This window comes from Lutra lutra, chromosome 3, assembly GCF_902655055.1.
Source record: "Lutra lutra chromosome 3, mLutLut1.2, whole genome shotgun sequence".
NCBI lineage: Eukaryota > Metazoa > Chordata > Mammalia > Carnivora > Mustelidae > Lutra > Lutra lutra.
The window spans coordinates 12,668-35,315 of NC_062280.1; the positions used below are offsets into that span (position 1 = coordinate 12,668).

General features: G+C 41.5%; 2 protein-coding genes across 2 annotated transcripts in view; one reads left to right on the forward strand and one right to left on the reverse strand.

Moving 5' to 3' along the window:
* The first annotated feature begins 2,077 nt into the window (after window positions 1-2,077).
* The window catches only part of LOC125094948 (integrin alpha-V-like), a 45,444-nt gene continuing 24,873 nt past the window's right edge, over window positions 2,078-22,648 (forward strand). Inside the window, 6 exon segments of the mRNA XM_047720631.1 lie at window positions 2,078-2,356; window positions 2,438-2,581; window positions 11,473-11,525; window positions 12,135-12,337; window positions 16,842-17,033; window positions 19,825-19,870. Of these exon segments, the coding sequence (XP_047576587.1) occupies window positions 2,078-2,356; window positions 2,438-2,581; window positions 11,473-11,525; window positions 12,135-12,337; window positions 16,842-17,033; window positions 19,825-19,870 (917 nt within the window).
* Window positions 16,218-21,343, reverse strand: LOC125096060 (60S ribosomal protein L7-like 1). The gene is made up of 3 exons (XM_047722685.1): window positions 20,396-21,343; window positions 18,584-18,586; window positions 16,218-16,228 (listed from the first exon to the last, which is right to left on the reverse strand). Exon 1 carries the CDS (start codon window positions 21,335-21,337, stop codon window positions 20,594-20,596), a length of 744 nt encoding a protein of 247 aa, XP_047578641.1. The 5' UTR covers window positions 21,338-21,343; the 3' UTR covers window positions 16,218-16,228; window positions 18,584-18,586; window positions 20,396-20,593.

A 22,648-nucleotide genomic window follows, 5' to 3' on the forward strand; every position in this document is an offset into this window, starting at 1 on the left:
GATGTTCAGGGGTCCTGGACATCTGGGCCTCACAGTCTCCCTGAAGGGGACAGAAGAAGGAACCTGCTCTGATGGCTCCACTGGCAGCATCCCCAGATGGAAATGGGGGCAACCCCTCACGTGTTCCTGGTGTCCTGGTGATTCTTGGGCACAGCCATGTATCTCAGCTTCTTCATGATGGGGGAGGGGGTGGTGTGTAGCCCAGCAGCTGCGGATCCCACAGATCCCAGCTGGGATGCAGACGCTGGGACAGCCCAGCATCCGCAGGTCCCACAGGTCCTCCAGGGGACAGTGCAGCAGTCACAGGTCCCACAGGTCTTCCAAGGGACAGCCCAGCAGCTGTGGATACCACAGGTCCTCCAGGGCACAGCCCAGCCACTGCATGTCCCATGGGTCTTCCAGGGATAGCATCTTGATGAGTTTGTGGTCCAGCAGGTACCTACTCAGGTGGCTCTTGTCATGCCACATGGCCTCCATCCCATTGGCAAGGTCAACCCCCATTGCATGGTGACGGGCCAAGGTCAGTCAGTGAACCTCCACCACCAATACCCCAAAGAAGGCCTCCATGTAGTTAGTGAATGTTGCCCTGATCCCTGGGGATGTGGGCCTGGGACTATGGCTGGCACTCGTAGCTGAAGTCCTTGTAGGCTGCCCAGTAGAAACTGGGGTACAGGGTGCCAAAGAGGGGGGACAGGATCTCCACACCCATGTGGTCAGAGAACTTCAGGTCTACGCCTGCAAACAAAGCCGTCCAACTCAAGGAGGAAGTGCTGCTCGCAGAAGCAGCTGACCATGTGCTGCATGGACACATCCTGCCAGTGTGGGGCACCACAGACCTTGAGGACCACCACCCTCCAGCTCTCCCTGGGGGAGGAGGGGCACAAGGGCCCGGTTAGCAATTGGTCAGTGAAGATGTAGCAGGTGACCCTGTGTCCCACCATGAGGACCACTATCTTTCAGCCTTCCTAGAGGGGCACATGGTCCTGGTAGCCGGCTGGTCGGTGAAGGTGTAGCAGGTGACCCTGTGTCCCACCATGACGGGCTTCTCCAATGCCTCCAAGAACAGGTCCAGGAAGCTATAGGGACAGGGACAGGGTATGAGGAGTTTCACTGTCAGAGGCTGGCAGCAGGACCACAGAGCTGGGGCCTGTGAACATGTACACCTTCTTCAAGGGGGCAGGCTCTGGACTGTTTTAAGCAACAGCCACTCTCCCAGCCTATCCTCAGTGAGTCCGCCCATGGGGCCTCCCTACCTCCTGCTCCCAGAGATGGGGGCCATTAGCACTCCATCTTACAAAGGGGACTCTGAGGCTTAGAAGGTTGGAAACCCATGCAGCTCCACATTTAAGTGGGGGGAAGCACACACACACCCAGCAGGCATGAGCCAGGCCATCAGGGGGCAAATTGAGGCTCAGCCAATCGGGAAACAAACCAGACGTGAAGCAGGAGGAGAGAACCGTGCTCTTGGCAGAGGCACAGCGTATGCAATGGCTTAGATTCAAGCCTGAGGGACTTGTGGGAAACCACACTGCTGGATGCCCATAGAAGGGAGGGACCCAGCAGGAGAGGTGAGACTGGGGGGCGGGGGAGAGGGGAGCTAACCACAGAGAGGCCCAAAGGTTATGCTGCAAAAGGATCACTCTGGTTACTGGAGGAGAATGGGCTCTGTGCGGGCATGGACAGGGAGACCCTAACGCTGACGTCCTGGGACAAGTGGCATGACTGACTCAGATGCTGATTTCCAAACTTCAGGTCTCATGGAGCCAGAGCGAGGAAGGGTTGTCAGGTGCGGATAAGCAGGGGTCCTCCCACCTAAAGCCTGCACACCTGCTCTGATTCCTGGGAGAAGGAGAGACACATGCTTGTCCTAAATGGTCATTCACTTCTGTATTAAGCCGGCCAATGCCCTTGTCCTTTTTGGAGAAGCAAATAGACTCTTCCAAACAAACACCCAACTCCTCGGTTCCAAAGGCACCATGGGTCGAGTTTGGTTCCCCCGGCCCCAGACCCCCACTGGGAAGACCCTCCTGAGCCATCCTGACAGCACATTCCCATCCAACCTGGGGCAAAGGGCACAATGCTGAGTGGGTCCAGCTCCAGCGGTTGTCACAGTGCTGAGTGGGTCCAGCTCCAGCGGTTGTCACCACCACTCTTGAGCCTGGGGAAACAGAGTCTTCAGCTCAACACTCCGTCCTGTGAAAACAAACTGCAGTGCCTCACGTTTCAGGGTCTCTCGCCCAGCACCTCCCCACTGCCCTCAGAGCCAGCAGGCTGCACCGACTCCTCTTCTGGTGTGTTTGCCACGGCAGCTCAGCACTGCCTCCAGTGGTGGCAAGCGGCATTGCCAAGCCTTAAAGTGACACTCCCATCACAGCTCACCACGCCCTCCAGTGGCGACCGTCTTTAAATTCGCACCATCCCTTGTCTCCTACTGCAGCTCGGCACTGCCTCCAGTGGTGGCAAGCAGCATTGCACCGTACCACGCTCTTGTGCGCCACAGCTCATCACGCCCTCCAGTGGTGTGAATCAGCACTGCCGGGCCTTCCACAGATTCCTAATGCTGCTCACAAACCCTCCACAGGTCTAAAGCCACACTGGCACTGTCCCTCCAGACTGGGGACCTCTGGGCCACACCCCAGGACTCTGCCTACCACCCAGGAGGACCATGCAACTTATGCTTAGGGTTATGGTCTAGGGGCATGGCAGACCCTATCTGCTGGCGCTGATGCGGGCTCCCCTCAGGGCTGAGTTGAGGGAATGTGTCCAGCAGTGGGGCAGAACTGAGGTTTATGGCCAGGGGGACCATTGATGGTGGGGGTGGCTTTAGGGAGGCATGCAGGTTTCTTCCTCTCTGAGGGTTCTGTGCAGCTTCAAAGGGCACGGTTTCTTCCTAGGTGGCAGGCAGACTCCTGGGGTGTGGCTCAGGTGTCCCCAACCTGGAGGCCTTGGGGACAAGGTTTCTAGGGATGGAAGCCTGAAAACCCAACCTAGGGTTAGGGTTAGGGCCTAGAGGCATTCTGGGCTTGATCTGCCCCTGCTGAAGCAGGAGCCCTGGGGGTCTCAGTGGAAGGCAGGGGTCATATAGTGCAGCAGGCTCCGGGTTTGTGGCCAAAGTGGCCACCAAAGGTGGTTTGTCCTCAGGGGGCATGCAGGTTCCTCCCTCGCTGACCGTTCTGCTAAACTCCAAATGGCACGATTTCCTCCTGGATGGCAGGCGGAGTCCTGGGGTGTGGCTCAGGGGCCCCAATCTGGAGGCTTGGGGCCAGGCCTCTGGGGACTAAAGACTGAAAACCCAAACTTGGGTTAGGGTTAGGTCCTAGGGGCATGTCAGGCCCAATCTGCCAGTGCTGAGGTGTGATCCACGGGTGGCTGAATAGAGGGCAGAGTTCAGACGGTGTGTCAGGCTCTGGATTTGTGGCCGGGAGGGCGCCAACGATGAACCAGCTTTAGGGGGTCATGCAGGTTTCTTCAACTCTTAGGGTTCTGCACAGCTCCAAACAGCTTGGTTTCTTCCCAGATGTCAGACAGAATCCTGGGGGGTGGCTCAGAGGTCCCCAATCTGGAGGCATGGGGTTCATGCCCATCATTTCCTCTTGTTAGCTCCATTAGTCAAAATTTAGAAGATTTGCTAACTTCTCTTTTTTTGGTTTGTCAACTCATTCCTCACTGTCATTCATCATTAAACTGTCATCTATCTTCGTTGTTTTGCATGTTGCCTTATCTTTAGAACTTTTCTTTATATGTTTATTTCCAGCTGGGCTGTTCTGTCATGGCCACAGTCTCCTGTAGCGGGGGAAAGGACATTCCTTCACTCTCCATGTAATCCTGTAATAAATCCAAAAACATTTGTACTGTGTGTGCTTAAAAGCAAAGCCACTGGCAAGTCATCAATTGAGACATGAGACAAGAACAAAGCCATTCCAGGAGGAGGAGTCAAGATGGCAGAGGAGTAGCGGCTGAGATGACATCAGGTAGCAGGAGATCAGCTAGATAGTTTACCAAACCATTCTGAACACCTATAAATCCAACAGGAGATTGAAGAGCAGCAATTCTAGAAACAGAAAATCGACCACTTTCTGGAAGGTAGGACCTGCGGAAAAGTGAATCCAAAGTGATGGGAAGATAGACTGTGGGGGAAGGGGCCAGTTCCCAGCAAGTGGCAGAGCAACAGAGCACAAAATCTGAGCTTTTAAAAATCTGCTCCACTGAGGGACATCACTCCAGAGGCTAAGCGGGGCTGGAGCCCATGTGGGGACAGTGTTGTCTCAGGTCCTGCGGGGTCACAGAAGGATTTTGGGTGTCTGAGTGTTGCGGAGCTCACAGGTATTAGAGAGGGGAAGCTGGCTATGGAGATGGAGCCCAAGAGTGAGCTCTCAACTCGGGGTTACCTTAAACTGTGATCTGTGGCACAGTCAGACCACTACTATTTGAGCAGGGACCCCACAAGTGCCAGATCCACACCCCCCTGTAAGAGTGCAGGGATCAGCTGGGTTTGGAGACTCCAGGCAGGGCTGTGTGCCAGAGACAGAGATGCTTGGTCACAGGCTGGGTGAGCTTGGAGCGCGGCAAGAGGCCAGGGAGATAGGAGTGACTGAGTGCTTTTTTCTGAGGGCACACTGAGGAGTGGGGCCCCAAGCTCTTGGCTCCTCTGGGCTGGAGATTGGGAGGCTGCCATTTTCATTCCCTTCCTTCAGAACTCTACGGAAAGTGTTCAGGGAACAAAACCTCCCGAAAGCAAACCCGAGTGGATTACCTAGCCTGACCTCTGGTAAGGGCAGGGCAATTCTGCCTTGGGTAAAGACACTTGAGAATCACTACAACAGGCTCCTCCCCCAGAAGATCCGCAAGAAATCTAGCCAATACCAAGTTCACTTATCAAGGAAAACAGTGGAATTCCAGAGGAGGAGAAAGCAAAGCATGGAATTCATGGCTTTCTCCCCATGATTCTTTAGTCTTGCAAAGTTAGCTAATATTTTTTTGTTTTATTTTTTCTTATTCTAATTTTTTTAACTTTTACTCCTTCCTCATTTAACGTTTTTTAAGTAGTTTATCTTAACAATACCTTTCATTTAAAAAAATCTTTTTGAACCTTCATTATTATAGTCATATTTTATGCTTCACTGTATCCAACTTTATTTTTTGTATACACATAGGGTTTTTCCTTCTAAAAAAATTTGGGATACAACTTCTACTAATAGATCAAAATATACCCTAAATCTAGCACAGGGCTTTGTTCTAGTCTCCAACCTGAGCAAGTTCTTTCCACTTTCTTTTTCTTTCTTTTCCCAACCAACCTATCAACTCCTTTTTTAGAATTTTTTTTTAAATTTTCATCTTTATGGGGCGCCTGGGTGGCTCAGTGGGTTAAGCCTCTGCCTTCAGCTCAGGTCATGATCCCAGTGTCCTGGGATCGAGCCCCACATCGGGCTCTCTGCTCCGCAGGGAGCCTGCCTCCACCTCTCTCTCTCTGCCTGCCTCTCTGCCTACTTGTGATCTCTGTCTGTCAAATAAATAAATAAAATATTTTAAAAAAATAAAATAAAATAAATTTTCATCTTTATAGTCATATTCAATCCCTTCATCATGTTTACCATTATTTTGTGTGTGTATATATATATTTTTTTCTTTCTTTCTTTCTTTTAAATTTTGGGAGGTAGTTTTTACTAAGAGACCAAAATGTTCCCAAAATTAAGTGGGTGGCTCTGTTCTATTCACCAGTCTAATATATATATTTCTTTTTTCTTTTTTTTCTTTTTTCTATTTTTATTTTTTTTTCCCTAAACTTCTTTTTATCCCCTTTCTTCCCCCCATGATTTGGGGTCTCTTCTGATTTGGCTAACACACATTTTCCTGGGGTCTTTGCCACCCTTTTAGTATTTTATTCACTCCTTCATATATTCTTATCTGGATAAAATGACAAGGCAGAAAAACTCACTACAGAAAAAAGAACAAGGGACAGTACTGAAGGCTAGGGACCTAATCAGTACAGACATTGGTAATATGTCAGATCTAGAGTTCAGAATAATGATTCTTAAGGTACGACCTGGGCTTGAAAAAGGCATGGAAGATATTAGAGAAACCCTGTCTGGAGAAATAAAAGCCCTTTCTGGAGAAATAGAAGAACTAAAATCTAAACAAGCTGAAATCAAAAAGCTATTAATGAGGTGCAATAAAAAATGGAGGCTCTTACTGCTAGGATAAATGAGGTAGAAGAGAGAATTAGTGATATAGAAGACCAAATGACAGAGAATAAAGAAGCTGAGCAAAAGAGAGATAAACAACTACTGGACCATGAGGGGAGAACTCAAAAGATAAGTGATACCATAAGACGAAACAACATTACAATAATTGGGATTCCAGAAGAAGAAGAAAGAGAGAGGGGAGCAGAAGGTATATTGGGACAAATTATTGTAGAGAATTTCCCTAATATGGCAAAGGGAACAAGCATCAAAATCCAGGAGGTGCAGACAACCTGCCTCAAAATCAATAAGAATAGGTCCACACCCCGTCATCTAATAGTAAAATTTACAAGTCTTAGTGACAAAGAGAAAATCCTGAAAGCAGCCTGAGAAAAGAAGTCTGTAACATGCAATGGTAAAAATATTAGATTGGCAGCAGGCTTATCCATAGAGACCTGGCAGGCCAGAAAGAGCTGGCATGATATATTCAGAGCACTAAACCTGAAAAATATGTAGCCAGAAATACTATATCCATCTAGGCTATCATTGAAAATAAAAAGAGAGATAAAAAGTTTCCAGGACAAACAAAAACTGAAAGAATTTGTAAACACCAAAGCAGCTCTACGTGAAATATTGAAAGGGGTCCTTTAAGCAAAGAGGGAGTCTAAAAGTAGTAGACCAGAAAGGAACAGAGACAATATACAGTAAGTCACCTTACAGGCAATACATGACACTAAATTCATATCCCTCAATAGTTACCCTGAATGTAAATGGGCTAAATGTCCCAATCAAAAGACAGAGGTATCAGAATGGATTTAAAAAAAAATCAATATGCTGTCTACAAGAAACCAAAGCTCATGGAAACCCAAAGACACCTCCAGATTTAAAGTGAGGGGGTGGAAAACAATTTACCATGCTAATGGACATCAAAAGAAACCTGGGGTGGCAATACTTATATCAGAGAAATTAGATTTTAAACCAAAGACTATAATAAGAGATGAGGAAGGACACTATATCATACTCAAAGGGTCTGTCCAACAAGAGGATCTAGCAATTTTAAATATCTATGCCCCTAACATGGAAGCAGCCAACTGTATAAACCAATTAATAACAAAATCAAAGAAAGACATCAACAAGAATACAATAATAGTAGGGGACCTTTACACTCCCCTCACTGAAATGGACAGATCATCCAAGCAAACGATCAATAAGGAAATAAAGGCCTTAAATGACACACTGGATCAGAGGGACATCACAGATATTCCACTCCAAAGCAACAGAATACACATTCTTCTCTAACGCACATGGCACATTCTCCAGGATAGATCACATCCTGGCTCACAAATCAGGTCTCAACCGGTACCAAAAGATTGGGATCATTCCCTGCATATTTTCAGACCACAATGCTCTGAAGCTAGAACTCAATCACGAGAGGAAGTTTGGAAAGAACCCAAATACATGGAGACTAAACAGCATCCTTCTAAAGAATGAATGGGTCAACCAGGAAATTAAAGAAGAATTGAAAAAATTCATGGGAACAAATGATAATGAAAACACAATGGTTCAAAATCTGTGGGACACAGCAAAGGCAGTCCTGAGAGGAAAATATGTAGCAATACAAGCTTTTCTCAAGAACAAGAAAGGTTTCAAATACACAACCTAACCCTAAACTAAAGGAGCTGGAGAAAGAACACAAAGAATGCCTAAACCCAGCAGGAGAAGAGAATAAAGATCAGAGCAGAAATCAATGAAATAGAAACCAAACAAACAAACAATAGAACAAATCAACAAAACTAGGAGCTGGTTCTTTGAAAGAATTAATAAGATTGATAAACCCCTGACCAGACTTATCAAAAAGAAAAGAGAAAGGACCCAAATTAATAAAATAATGAATGAAAGAGAAGAGATCACAACCAGCACCATAGAAATACAAACAACTATAAGAACATATTATAAGCAACTATACGCCAGCAAATTTGATAATCTGGAAGAAATGAATGCATTCCTAGAGACATATAAACTACCATAACTGAACCAGGATTAAATAGAAAACCTCAACAGACCCATAACTAGTAAGAAGATTGAAGCAGTCATCAAAAATCTCCCAAAAAATGAGAGCCCAGGGCCAGATGGCCTCCCAGAGTAATTCTATCAAACATTTAAAGAAGAATTATTATTCTCCTGAAACTGTTCCAAAAAATAGAAATGGAAGGAAAACTTCCAAACTCATTTTATGGGGCCAACATTACCTTGATCCCAAAACCAGACAAAGACCCCATCAAAAAAGAGAATTACATACCAATATCCTTGATGAACACAAATGTGAAAATTCTCACCAAAATACTAGCCAATAGGATCCAACAGTACATTAAAAGGATTATTCACCATGACCAAATAGGATTTATCCCAGGACTGAAAGGTTGGTTCAACATCCGCAAATCAATCGATGTGATACAATACAATAATAAAAGAACAAGAACGATATGATACTCTCAATAGATGCTGAAAAAGCATTTGATAAAGCACAATATCCTTTCCTGATCAAAACTCTTCAAAGTGTAGGGATAGAGGGCACATACCTCAATATCATCAAAGCCATCTATCAAAAACCCAAAAACTGAGAGCTTTTCCACTAAGGTCAGGAACATGGCAGGGATGTCCATTATCACCACTCCTATTCAACAGTACTAGAAACCCTGGCCTCAGCAATCAGACAACAGAAGAAATTAAGGACATCCAAATCGGCAAAGAAGAAGTCAAACTTTCACTCTTTGCAGAGTGAAGGTGATACTTTATGTGGAAAACCCAAAAGACTGCACTCCAAATCTGCTAGAACTTGTACAGGAATTCAGTGAAGTGTCAGGATATAAAATCAATGCACATAATCAGTTGCATTTCTACACACCAACAATAAGACAGAAGAAAGAGAAATTAAGGAGTTAATTCCACTTACAATTGCACCCCAAACCATAAGATAGCTAGGAATAAACCTAACCAAAGAGGCAAAGAATCTATACTCAGAAAACTATAAAGTACTCATGAAAGAAATTGAGGAAGACACAAAAAAAAAAAAAATGGAAAAATATTCCATGCTCATGGATTGGAAGAACAAATACTGTGAAAATGTCTATGCTACCTAAAGCAATCTACACGTTTAATGCAATCCTTATCAAAATCCGATCAACTTTTTCAAAGAAATGGAACAAACAATCCTAAAATTTATATGGAACCAGAAAAGACCTCGAATAGCCAAAGGAATATTGAAAAAGAAAGCCAAAGTTGGTGGCATCACAATCCAGATTTCAAGCTCTATTACAAAGCTGTCATCATCAAGACAGGATGGTACCGGCACAAAAACAGACACATAGATCAATGGAACAGAATAGAGAGCCCAGAAATAGACCCTCAACTCTATGGTCAACTAATCTCTGACAAAGCAGGAAAGAATGTCCAATGGAACAAAGACAGCCTCTTCAATAAATGGTGCTGGGAAAATTGGACAGCCACATGCAGAAAAATGAAACTGGACCATTTTCTTACACCACACATGAAAATAAACTCAAAATGGATGAAGGACCTCAATGTGAGACAGGAATCCATCAAAATCCTTGAAGAGAACACAGGCAGTAACCTCTTTGACCTCAGGTGCAGCAACTTCTTCCTAGGAACATCACCAAAGGCAAGGGAAGCAAGGGCAAAAATGAACTATTGGGATTTCATCAAGATCAAAAGCTTTTGCACAGCAAAGGAAACAGTTAACAAAACCAAAAGACAACTGACAGAATGGGAGAAGATATTTGCAAATGACATATCAAATAAAGGGCTAGTATCCAAAATCTATAAAGAACTTATCAAACTCAACACCCAAAGAACAAATAATCCAATCAAGAAATGGGCAGAGGACATGAACAGACATTTCTGCAAAGAAGACATCCAGATGGCCAACAGACACATGAAAAAGTACTCCATATCACTCGGCATCAGGGAAATACAAATCAAAACCACAATGAGATAGCACCTCACACCAGTCAGAATGGCTAAAATGAACAAGTCAGGAAATGACAGATGCTGGCGAGGATGCGGAGAAAGGAGAACCCTCCTACACTGTTGGTGGGAATGCATGCTGGTGCAGCCACTCTGGAAAACAGCATGGAGGCTCCTCAAAAAGTTGAAAATAGAGCTACCCTACGACCAGCAATCACACTACTGTGTATTTACCCTAAAGATACAAACATAGTGATCCGAAGGGGCATGTGCACCCGAATGTTTATAGCAGCAATGTCCACAATAGCCAAACTATGGAAAGAACCTAGATGTCCATCAACAGATGAATGGACAAAGAAGATGTGGTATATATACACAATGGAATACTATGCAGCCATCAAAAGAAATGAAATCTTGCCATTTGCGATGACGTGGATGGAACTAGAGGGTATTATGCTTAGTGAAATAAGTCAATCAGAGAAAAACAATTATCATATAAACTCCCTGATATGAGGAAGTGGAGATGCAATGTGGGGGGTTTGGAGGATAGGAAAGGAATAAATGAAACAAGATGGGACTGGGAGGGACACAAACCATAAGAGACTCAATCTCACAAAACAAACTGAGGGTTGCTGGGGGGAGCGGAGTAGGGAGACGGTGGTGGGGTTATTGACAATGGGGAAGTTATGTGCTATGGTGAGTGCTGCGAAGTGTGTAAACCTGGCGATTCACAGACCTGTACCCTTGGGACTAACAATACATTATATGTTAAATAAAAATTTTTAAAAAATAACTTAGTCAATCCAATATTTCTCTAAACAGTGATTTCTTGAAAGTAGCAGGTTTTTTTTTTTTTTCACATAGGGAGAACCAATTATGATCTATTAATATTTATTATCTATTATCTTTACTGCATAAACTCCCACTGATAACTTCTTGGGCTCATTTAAAACTTCTGTCTGTGACTATATGTCTTTCTGAAGGTGTGTCTGTTTCTGGCACCTGTTGGGTAGTGGAGAGGAAGGGAGATAGGAGATTAGGCCTAAGAAGGAGCATTTATTATACTTGGACTTAAGTGGGATATGTTGAAGACACTGAAATAATATAGGATATGTTTTGCCCATAAATCTAGGAACATAAAAAAGCCTCATTACCTGATTGTGTTGGTAGTATAAACAAAAGAAATTAAGATTGAAACACTATGTGCAGAGAAAAAAAATAACCCTTTCTGTTTCATAAATATACCACAAATATTAACTGTCTGAACTAGTTGGAAATATAAACATTTCATTTTCTTTTTGTTTTCCAGATGGCTGCATATTTTGGATTTTCTGTTGCTGCCACAGACATTAATGGCAATGAGTAAGTTTAAAAAGATGTTTCCAAGAACAGTTTTCCTGTCATGTTTATGAGTTCTTTACTAAAACTAAACATTTTTTTCTTTTTTTTTTTTTTTTGGTCCCCTTCCTGCTAATCTCTCTATAAGGACCAGTTTGAAGCAACCTTATCATGAATATGAGAAAACCTCTATGTTGTTCATAATTGCTTTCAGTAGCTTTTATGATATGAAGGAATAAAGTAATTTTTATGAATTACTCATGGTTCCTTATAGGAGTTGGAAGAAGGTTTGAGTTTGAGATGATTCTATGCTTCAGTTTGGTTATTAGAGATACAGAAAGAGGGAAACCAAGTTTTATAAGAAAAAAAAAACTTTTTTTTTTAAGATTTTATTTATTTGTTTGACAGACAGGAATCACAAGTAGGTAGAGAGGCAGGCAGAGGGGGTAGAGGGAGCAGGCTCCCTGCTGAGCAGAAAGCCCGATGCGGGGCTCAATCCCAGGACCCTGAAATCATGACCTGAGCCGTAGGCAGAGGCTTTAACCCACTGACCCACCCAGGCGCCCCCCAAAAAAACATTGTTAATAGATGGAATTTGATCTTGCTTTGGTGATGAAGATTCTGTTCTTTTAGTTATGCAGATGTGTTTATTGGAACACCTCTGTTCATGGATCATGGTTCTAATGGCAAACTCCAAGAGGTGGGGCAGGTGTCTGTGTCTCTGCAAAGAGCCTCAGGAGACTTCCAGACAACCAAGCTGAATGGGCTTGAGGTCTTTGCAAGGTTTGGCGGTGCCATAACACTTTTGGGATATCTGGACCAGGATGGCTTCAATGGTAAGATCAAAGTTCAGCAACGGTGGGTTCCTAATTTTGTGTCTACTCTCATCTACTGAAGTTTGTACTAGCAAATCTTCCTAGAAAGAAGAGTTCAATTGGCAGTGACACACCAGGTTAAACAATGTTGCTTTTTTGTTGTTAAAAAGCAGAGAAAAAAAAAAAAAGGATTCTCAGGAGTTATTATTCATATAGTCTCAAATTAGAATTTTGCAATAGTTAATTTCTGAAAGGAAATCTGCCTTCTCAGGGAGCCCATTGTAAAGTGGGGATTTTCTCTGTCCTGCTTAGCAGAAGCACCCTCCACTGTCCCATTAGGATACAAATGTAAAAACTGCACCCAGGTACATCATCAAGGCCGTGTTGACTATAATTGAATCCCTCAAAGGCTTGACTGGACATTCATATTTAAAGCCATAACTGTGTTGTGGCTGTCTAAGAAATTCTGAAGGTGGTCAAAACTCCCTTCGTGGGGGCAAGTAAAGAATATAAGCTAATTGTTTTATGATATTCCCATTTAATACTTTAATTCATATCTGTAGGTATCTTTAAAATCAAACTCAGCTTTTATTTTAGAATAAAAGCTAGATTACAAATTATCAGGACTTTTAAAAAAATAAATACTATTACAAAACTCTCTGGAGATCACAGAATAGAGTTGAGCTGTTGGTTTTTTGAATAATTGATAATATATAGGAATATGCCCCTTAAAATTTAAAAAAAGTTACAAATGAAAGAGAAAAATTCAAAAATACAGTTGACTCATGTTTTCCAAGTAGTAGTGGAAAAGAAAACATTTTCTAGGCTTCAAAACAACCACTCCTGCCTCTTGGATAGTTTGGAAGTATCATTTCTGAGATTAACCCCAGATGTTTTCAATGTTAGTGAGAACTACTCATGGAAAAATCTTTCTTCCTAAAATAGAGTCCTAAAGATCTTTACTACCAAGAGGACATAAATTAAATGGAACTCTGATGTAAAGTTTAAAATAGAACTTGAAAAGAACAGCATAGAACAGATGAAGCTATCACTTATTGATAACAAAACTACCGAGAAAACACAGGGCCAAATTTGAGGTCCTATCTTGAATAAATGTAATGAGTTCTTTGCTATAGCAGGACCTTTGTCTCTGGGTTTTCTGGGAGATCCTGGGCACGTTTGCTGTCACTTTGTCTTAAGGGTACTTCAGCCACTTTAAAGAAAGTTTCCTGAGTATCATGATCCGCCCAACATCTCATTCTGCTTTCTGTATTTTTATCAAAATGTGTTAACTGTGGGGCGCCTGGGTGGCTCAGTGAGTTAAGCCTCTGCCTTCGGCTCGGGTCATGATCTCGGGGTCCTGGGATGGAGTCCCATATCGGGCTCTCTGCTCAGCAGGGAGCCTGCTTCCCTTCCTCTCTCTCTCTCTCTGCCTGCCTCTCTGCTTACTTGTGATCTCTGTCTGTCAAATAAATAAATAAAATCTTTTAAAAAATGTGTTATCTGTGAATATAACAATTATAAACAACAGATAAAAAATACTAACATTTTATGAAGATTTAACAAACAGATTTTACTTACAGATTTTACTTCTAGAGATGGATACCATAGAGGATGATTTTGTTCTTCCTAAGTTTCTTCTGGAGTCTTATTGTCCCAAATAGTAGATTGTGAATGATATGAGCTGTGTTTATGTAACTATTTACATATACTTACAGATTATATGTCTATATAATTCATATATATAAAATGAGCTATTAGTTATGACCTGGATCTTTTCTTTGTTCAAACCTGACAACATTAACCCTTGGTGGTGCCATTCATCTTCTATTCCTCCCTTTCTACTGACACCCCTAGAAAACCCTCGGTATCATCAAGAGGGATACTGAAAACAAAACAGTAGAGTTGTGTTCTATAATAATATGCAGTTTTTGTCAGTACCGCTCCAGAAAGAGGGAAAAAACCCAGAAAATAAAAACTGAAATGGTCAAAGAAAGAAATCAGTTGAGTAAAAAAGAAGGGCTTTCCAGACTGAACAGATACCAGCCAAGACAGAAGGTGATTAGAATATATAAAATAGTGAGAAGTTTAGAAAAGTTAAAGGTAATTTTTATTAAATGATTTCTCAACACTGGAGTTGTCTTTTGTGAAATTGTTGGGAAATTGTATTTTGATAAATACATTCTTAATGCATATATCAAGTTAGAAGTTATGCTCACTTTTAAAACTTAAGAAAGGTAAAAAGAGTCTTATGTAATTTAAATACTCCTTAAGAAAAAAGAATAACAAATCCTTAGTTGGTGTTTACTGCAGGCCGTGCACTGTTCTAAGGGCTAAAAATGAGAGGATAAATCAGAGCTCATTCATGCCCTTAAGGAATTTAGCATCACTAGGGGCAACTTTTATGTAAACAAGTCAACATTAGAATGCAGTCATCGCAGCATTTGACATGTTCCCGGGCATAATGGTCTTACTTAAAAGATGAGAGATCAAGGTGTCTGGTGGTCAGAGGATGCAGCATCGAGGAGGCTGAAAGCAGTTTGCGTATGTTAAGTTACACTTGAGGCAGTTTGGAATGGCTGTCACCTAGGGGCTGTCACAGGCAAGCTGGACACATCCTTGCTCTTATGAAGGCTATGTTTTGTGGAGGAACCATAAAGTAAACACATAATAGGGAAATTCAAACAACAGTAAAGGCTATGGGTTAAAGCAAAAAACAAGAAAAAGCAGGTTAGTGTGATAGTGCCTAGACAGTGTAAGTGAGAGGAGGGAGTGCACGGGTTCATTGTCAGGGAAAAACCCTTCTGTTAAGATGACATTTCATCTGTGATTTGGATAAACAAAAGGAGCAAAGCTTGAAAAGCCTTGGAGCAAGAGATCTTAAGGCAGAGGGAGCAGAAGTATAAATCCAAAGATGGGAACTAGCTTGACGTGTTTAAGGGACAGAGGAAAAGGCCAGGATTGATAGAAAGTGTGAGTGAGGGGTAGAGCTGGGGGGTGGGGAGGTGGGGAGCGGTGGTGGAATGAACGGACAAATTGGGTTGTGTTTAAGGGCTTTGGGAAATAATTGAAGGATTTTCGGAGGGGAGGTGACAGGACATTAACCTTTAACAGCTTTGAAGAGAGTGGATTTTAGGGGCAAGAACAGAAGTGGGAGCCAGTAGGTTACTTTAGGGATCTAGAGAAGGGATGAGAATGGCTTGTCCAGGATGGTACCAGCAGAGACAGGGAAGTGGACATGTTTATAATATATTTTAGAGTTAAAAAAGGTCAGAGTGACTATTTGTTTTGTTTTGCTTTTAGTGAGAATTTCAAGCTTCTAATTTGTTTCTGTTAACTTAATAGTTGAACAAGATTGAGATGAAGTCATAATTTTCAAATTTCCAAGCCAGACTGAATTCTGCTTCAAAAAACGAAAACCATGTACATTTAAATTAACTAGAATTTTGAGAGCTGGAATGAACCTGAGATGAGCATTCCGACATGTCCCCTTCTTTCCATTTTAAAGATGAGGTATTTTGAGGTCCAGAAAAGTTAAGTGATTTATCTAAGTTCAGACCCAGAATATCTGACTCCAAGTTCATGTCATTTCCACATAGTTTTGCTTGAATCTTCTTAAATTAGGTTGTTGCTTTTGAATAAAGAATATGCTACAGAACTTTGAATCTGTATTTATTGTGATAAATGGGTTGTGTAAATACAGGTTTCTCCCCACTGTCCAGAAGTGTAGAGCCTTCCTAAAAGAACTTCTACCAGCAGAGGGGTGCCTGGGTGGCTCAGTTGGTTAGGTGTCTGTCTGTGGCTCAGGTTATGACCCCAGGGTCATGGGAATGGGTGCTGATTATGGCTCCCTGCTCAGCGGAAGTCTCCTTCACCTTCTCTCTCTCCCTCTGCCTTGCTCATGTGTGCTCTCTCTCTCAAATACATAAATAAAATTCTTTTAAAAAAACGTTAATAAACAGAAGTGGTGTAAAGTGAAGAAGCAACTATCATTAATTTATATGGAAAATTTTCCAGGCCCAGAAAATTTCCCAGACCCGAAAATCAAACTCTCTCAGGCTTTTGTGATCCCTTAGAACATGTCTTGCTAATGGATGCAAAAACAGTTGAGATGAAGGACAGATGTTCACATGGTTCTGTGCTACGGTGGTTTGATGCTGAGATGCTGGGTGCAATTTCCCAGGAAAGAGCTTAGGGTGCCACCATTGCTCTCAGGGTGCACACAGCCTCCAGAGGGGCTCATTACAAAACAAACCCTGAAGGCTATTTTGGCTTTTCTTTGTAAAAGTGAATCCTCTTCAGGATTCTTAACTAGCAAAACAGGTACTAATGTAGGTCTTACCTAAAAGCAAGTGGTGGTATGTTTGGACAGCAGAAGCGATCTGTATTAAGATCTTCACTGTGTAAATAATAAGTACCAAGACTTCTTCTCTCCATCCTTGCCCTCCCTCTCCATCTTCCTTCCTTCTCCTCCCCCTTCTCCTTCTTCTTCCTTCTCTCCAAATCCCCCCCCTTTCCCCTACAGATATTGCAATTGCTACACCATATGGGGGTGAAGATTAAAAAGGAATTGTTTATATTTTCAATAGAAGATTAACAGGCTTGAATGCAGCACCGTCTCAAACTCTTGAAGGGAAGTGGGCTGCCCAGAGCATGCCACCAAGCTTTGGCTATTCCATGAAAGGAGCCATGGATATAGACAGAAATGGGTATCCAGGTGCTTTCCTAGAAATACATAGAGTTTCTTAGGTTTTTCAGTCCTAATAGAAATAGTTTTAGTTACTGCTCTCCTGATTTATGTTATGAGTCATTTCCATTAAATACTTCAAGTAGGGGCACCTGGGTGGCTCAGTGGGTTAAAGCCTCTGCCTTCAGCACAAGTCATGATTTCAGGGTCCTGGGATCGAGCCCCACATCGGGCTCTCTGCTCAGTGGAAAGCTTGCTTCCTCCTCTCTCTCTCTCTCTCTCTCTCTCTGCCTACTTGTGATCTCTGCCTTTAGAATAAATAAATAATCTTTTTAAAAAATACTTCAAGTATTGTTCATACCACTGTTATACTGAAGGCACTGTTCTCATCACTGAAGGGGAATGAAGCAAAGACAGCTCTAGGTCCTGGGAGATTCTAATATGAAATGCATACTCTAAGTTTCATCTTTTGTTGTTGTCCTGAAGTTTGTAAATGAAATGTCAGAGAAAAATGTTGTAGAAGCTAGAAAGAAAAGCTGAATGTTCATTCTGACTTTTCAAACGTCTTTTTGTTTGTTTGTTTGTTTGTTTTTAATGGTCTAGCATTTTTATGGACTTGACTAATCATTGATTTTTAAAAAATACATTATCTCTAATTCTCCCAGGAGGGCTGCTGAGGAATATAAGCTAGCTCATCTCTTTATTATATCATTTTATGGATGAGGAAAGAGACTGAAAAAAGTGATTTGCCTGTTGCTGTGAATCTGAGCAGGAAGGGAGGCCTTTTACTAGCTCTTACATACTTTGGAGTATTATAATGGATCTGGATCACAATGGGTCCATTCTTTAAATGAAATAATAATGCAGAAAAATAGGTGACCTTTATTGTTGAAACAGTTCCTATGAGCCCAATATACAGATGTGTTGACATGCTTTTAGAAATAGGGTAGGAAATTGAGTTTTACATGTTAGTGTTATTTCAGGACATTTTTTGGTTATTAATGCAATATATTTGTTCTAGAACTTTTAGAAAATACAGCAAAGCATATCTTTCAATCATTTTTTCCAATGCATTCATACAATTTTTTAACAAAATTGAAGTATGCCTTAGGTTACTGTTAGTAGCATATTTTATTCACTTACAATCAGGAATGTTTCCCTGTATTATTAATCATTCTTCTAAACATGAATTTTATGTTTCCCATTCTGAAAAATGTCAGCGTCATATCTTATTTAACTTTATGTTCGGGCATTTATATCCTTGCATGTAATTCCAGGGCATTACTTCCTTAGGACAAAAATCTAGAATTGCTGTGTCAAAGATATGCACTTTTTAAAAAGTCTATTGAAACATATTGTCAGGGGCGCCTGGGTGGCTCAGTGGGTTAAGCCGCTGCCTTCGGCTCAGGTCATGATCTCAGGGTCCTGGGATCGAGTCCCACATCGGGCTCTTTGCTCGGCAGGGAGCCTGCTTCCCTCTCTCCCTCTCTGCCTGCCTCTTTGTCTACTTGTGATCTCTCTCTGTCAAATAAATAAAATCTTAAAAAAAAAAGAAACATATTGTCAAATTACAATCCCACTCCCTCCAAAAGAAGGTTTTACAATATTTTTTAAGCACTCACCAGAGTGAGTGATCATTTCCCCACATTTGTTCCTATACTGAGGGTCATCTGTTTCTTTTTTTTTTTTTTAAAGATTTTATTTATTTATTTATTTGACAGAAAGAGACACAGCAAGAGAGGGAACACAAGCAGTAGTGGGGAGTGGGGGGAGAAACAGGCTTCCCCCTGAGCAGGGAGCTGGATGCGGGGCTCCATCCCAGGACCCTGGGATCATACCTGAGCCAAAGGAGACACCTAAGGACTGAGCCACCCAGGAGCCCCACTGTTGTTTCTTTTAAAATAACTTTAAACTATATGATAGGTGGAAAATGTTACTTTGTTCTACTTTATTATTTTTAATTATTAGGGAGGGTAAGCATTTTTATTTATTTGTATATATATTTACCTCCATGAATTTCTTTTTACTTTTTCTTTTGCTTTGTTTCTATTGTGATGTTTTTGTTTGTCTTAATTTGTGGCAGTGCCTTCAATATTGAAGATTCTAACTCCTTAACATGCATATATTTTTCAGTTTGTCACATTTGGTTTTTGCGCATAAAAAAAGTTCTTATTTTTTATGTAACCCAATCTACCAGTCTTTATGGTTTCTCATGTATTTTTTTTTTATTATTAGAAAGGGTTTCCCCAGATTTGCCTTCTGTATACGATGAGATAGGGCTCTTATTTCATTTTTTTGTAGTCATGAACCTGTTGTTGCTAGCTGCATTTAAAATTTAACGCATTTTATTCTTGTTAATTCGAATGCTATCTGCTATTATTCTAAGTATTCTACATATATGTAATGTGGTTTTTTTGTTTTGGTTTTGAAACAGAGAAAAAATTTATAATGAAATTTATTTTTATAATGAATTTTATAATGAAATTGTAAAATCCACAGTCACCTATAAAACATTTTCCTCTGAGGAGTACACGTATTTGGGTGATATGCACTTCCTTATTGTTGAAGTATCCATTAGAAAGATACTCGTCTACCCAGATGAAAGATTAGTTTTATGATAAGTTCTTGTCATTTGATAATAGCCTATTTAGAGCTTTGATATGTTTTCACCTTTTAGATATTATCTGATTATCTGACAACTACTTAATGAAGAATAGTTTTGAAACTATGTCTAAATCTTTATTCTATACACTGAAATTTTTTTAGAATGGTATGTGAATAAAAAATTTGTTATTTACATGTTTTTCTACTCTCTTTTAAGACTTAATTGTAGGAGCTTTTGGTGTAGATAGAGCTGTATTATACAGGTGAGCATGTTTCCATATCCTGTAATATGGGAATATTCTGAATTATTTGACAGTTCGTTTTTTTTTTTTTTGAAAATTTGAATATATGTATTTTCCTGGAAAAAGGGTCTTTCCCTTCTTACAGACCCAAGAATAAGTTAAGAATCTGAGCTAAAGAAAAGGATTAAGTCAATCACGGGCTAGGCTAAGGAAGCCACCAGATACACCTCAGGGCCATCCAAGTCTGAGACCTTGCAAAGCTGTCACTGAAAAGCGAGAACAGGGACTCACAGCAGAGACAACTGAGCACTGTTTTTATGCTCTTCTTTGTAGTTATATTTCAAGTTCCTTCCAAAACAAGGCCCTAGAAACCCCCAGGTTCAAGTACGTCCCTGAGGTTGGTCCACTGCTGTCTTGTGTTCATGCCTGGGTATTCGTCCAGCAACTTTAAACCCCAGGATAGAAGATGTGACACGGCAGAACTTCCCCTTCCGTGGCAGGAGTCCTTTGCTGACGTCAGAGGTGGTGGGGCAGGCAACGTGGAACGTGGGAAACACACTGGAACTTTCCCTTGGAACTGGGCTGTGATGACAAATGCCTGCCAGATCATCATCATTTTTTCCCTGACTCTTCCTCTAGTTTCTCAAGATTTAACAGAAAATAATCCTCTTCGAAGATACTGGTAACACTTCTAAGAGACAAAGCACGCGCCACCGATGTGCTGCGTTTTCAGATACGCTGGGTTTAATTCAACTGTCGAATGAGCTGACTGATGCGTTCACCTGGATAGCCAGGTAAGCCCACCTCCTTCAGGAAGCCCACTCTATTCTTGGTAGTGTGACGGGCCACTGAGAGATGGGAAGGACGTAAGAATGCAGAGATCTCCTGGAAGTTCTTCCCCGGAAAGGCAATTTCATGAATGAGGTCTTCCAGGCAAATAACACCATACTTCCCCAGGTGCTTCTCAATCACTGTATTATCTGTCAAAGGGCTGGTTTTATTCTTGACCTTGGCTTGTCCACGTTTCAAGATGAGTTCCCGGACAGACTTCAGATTTGGAAATCCCCAGGCCACATAAGGTTCCACTACACGAAGCGTTTTTATGGTCTGGGGGGTTACTCTGAAAAAGACACCACTGAAAATCTTCTCCAGGCGAAGCCTTGCAATGGTTCTCTGCACCACTGAACTCACCCCATTAAGCCTTTGGATGCGTGCAACAAAGGCCAAGGAATGTTTATCTGGCACTTCCAGGCCACGAGGTTTCACTTCTAGTCGTCCGAGGCGCACCCTGTCACGTTGCTGTCGCCAGGAATCATGTAAGAACCATTCCAGTCGCTCAAACTTGAGCTGTTTTTCTTTCTTCTGCTCCTTCTTCTCCAAAAGCGCCTGCTTTGCTTGAGTGGCTTTAAGGCCCTGATAAGCCTTCCTCTTTTTCAGGAGATTTTTTGGAACCAACGGGATCTTTTTTCTTTGCTCTTCCTCCGCCATGTTTCCGAAGCTCTATTTGACAGTTTTATAGTTAAGTCCAGTGTTTGAATTTCAGCTTAATTTTCTTGAAGCAATGATAAAATTTGCTCATTCTTTTTAGTCACATGTTGTTGAAGAATAGTGACATTTATATAAGGAAATCCCAAAGTAGAGAAAAGTGCAGATATTTTGATTTAGGAAAGCATTTAGATTTTTCTCTCTTTGTTCTTTAAATTGTATTAAGAAATATTCTTCTGCATTTTGAATCTCTTTAAAATTTATATGAGTTTACATTTTCTTCTAATGAGGCAAGAAATTAACTTGATGTTATGCTACAGCATTCTGTGACCACAAGGGCAGTATGTAATGACTCCCCAAATCAGTATTTTTATTATTAGAGCAATACCCATAAATCCACAAAACCTGTATTTCTCAGCTTCATCCACATTCCCGGTTATTCTCTGTATTTAATCTTTCCCCATGCTTTAGGCTACCATGTGGCATCCCAAATAGATTAAGGTGTTCACAGGTCCATGGGATGTGTTTATATGCCAGGATAACAAACATTAGTTCTGCATAATGGAATTTATGTTGGCTAACTTGGCACCCCCTGTGTATTCATATAGATTCCAGGATTTATCATGATTGAGGTTGGCATGCTGACCTGAGCCTACCCGATTTTTATGCAGGGTTTAAGTCTGTGCATCTGAACTTTGGAAAACTACTTACTTTTAATTTCAGCTTTTAAAATTGTTATCAAAGAATTAATAACACATTTAGTAAAAGCTCACTTAGTACAGAAAGGGTATAAACAAAACAACAAACTTAATCTCATGTCAGTTACTAGTTTATAAGTACACCCTACCAGAAATGTTCTGTGCATTAACAAATTGTGTGTGTGTGTGTGTGCGTGTATGCATGCATCTTTTGTATATTATGGGGTTTTTTTTCTCTCTCATACAAAAATTATATCTTGGATATATCTTAGAGCTCATCTCATATCCACACAGCTGGATTTATGTCACTCATTTCCTCTACTGCATTGCGCTGCATTAGCTAGCTGCCCCATGACGTTTTAACCATTCTGCTGTGGTGGACCCAGTTCAGATAGGTTGGCCAGTTGTCCCTCTTTGCCTGGAACAGAGGGACTCTCAGTGCTAAAATCAGCACTGTCCCTGGCAAACTGGAATAGTTTGTCGTTCTGTGTTTAGGTTGTTTTTATTCTTTTTGCTATTATAAAAATGCTTTAATGAACATTGTACTTATATATACTGTGAATGTAAACCTAAAATGCTTAGGTCAGTCTAACATTTCAAATAACTTTTTTTTCTT

Bases quoted from the DNA above. Each gene is read 5' to 3' on its own strand.
- LOC125096060 (XM_047722685.1), bottom strand. From the start codon at position 21,337: ATGGCGGAGGAAGAGCAAAGAAAAAAGATCCCGTTGGTTCCAAAAAAT.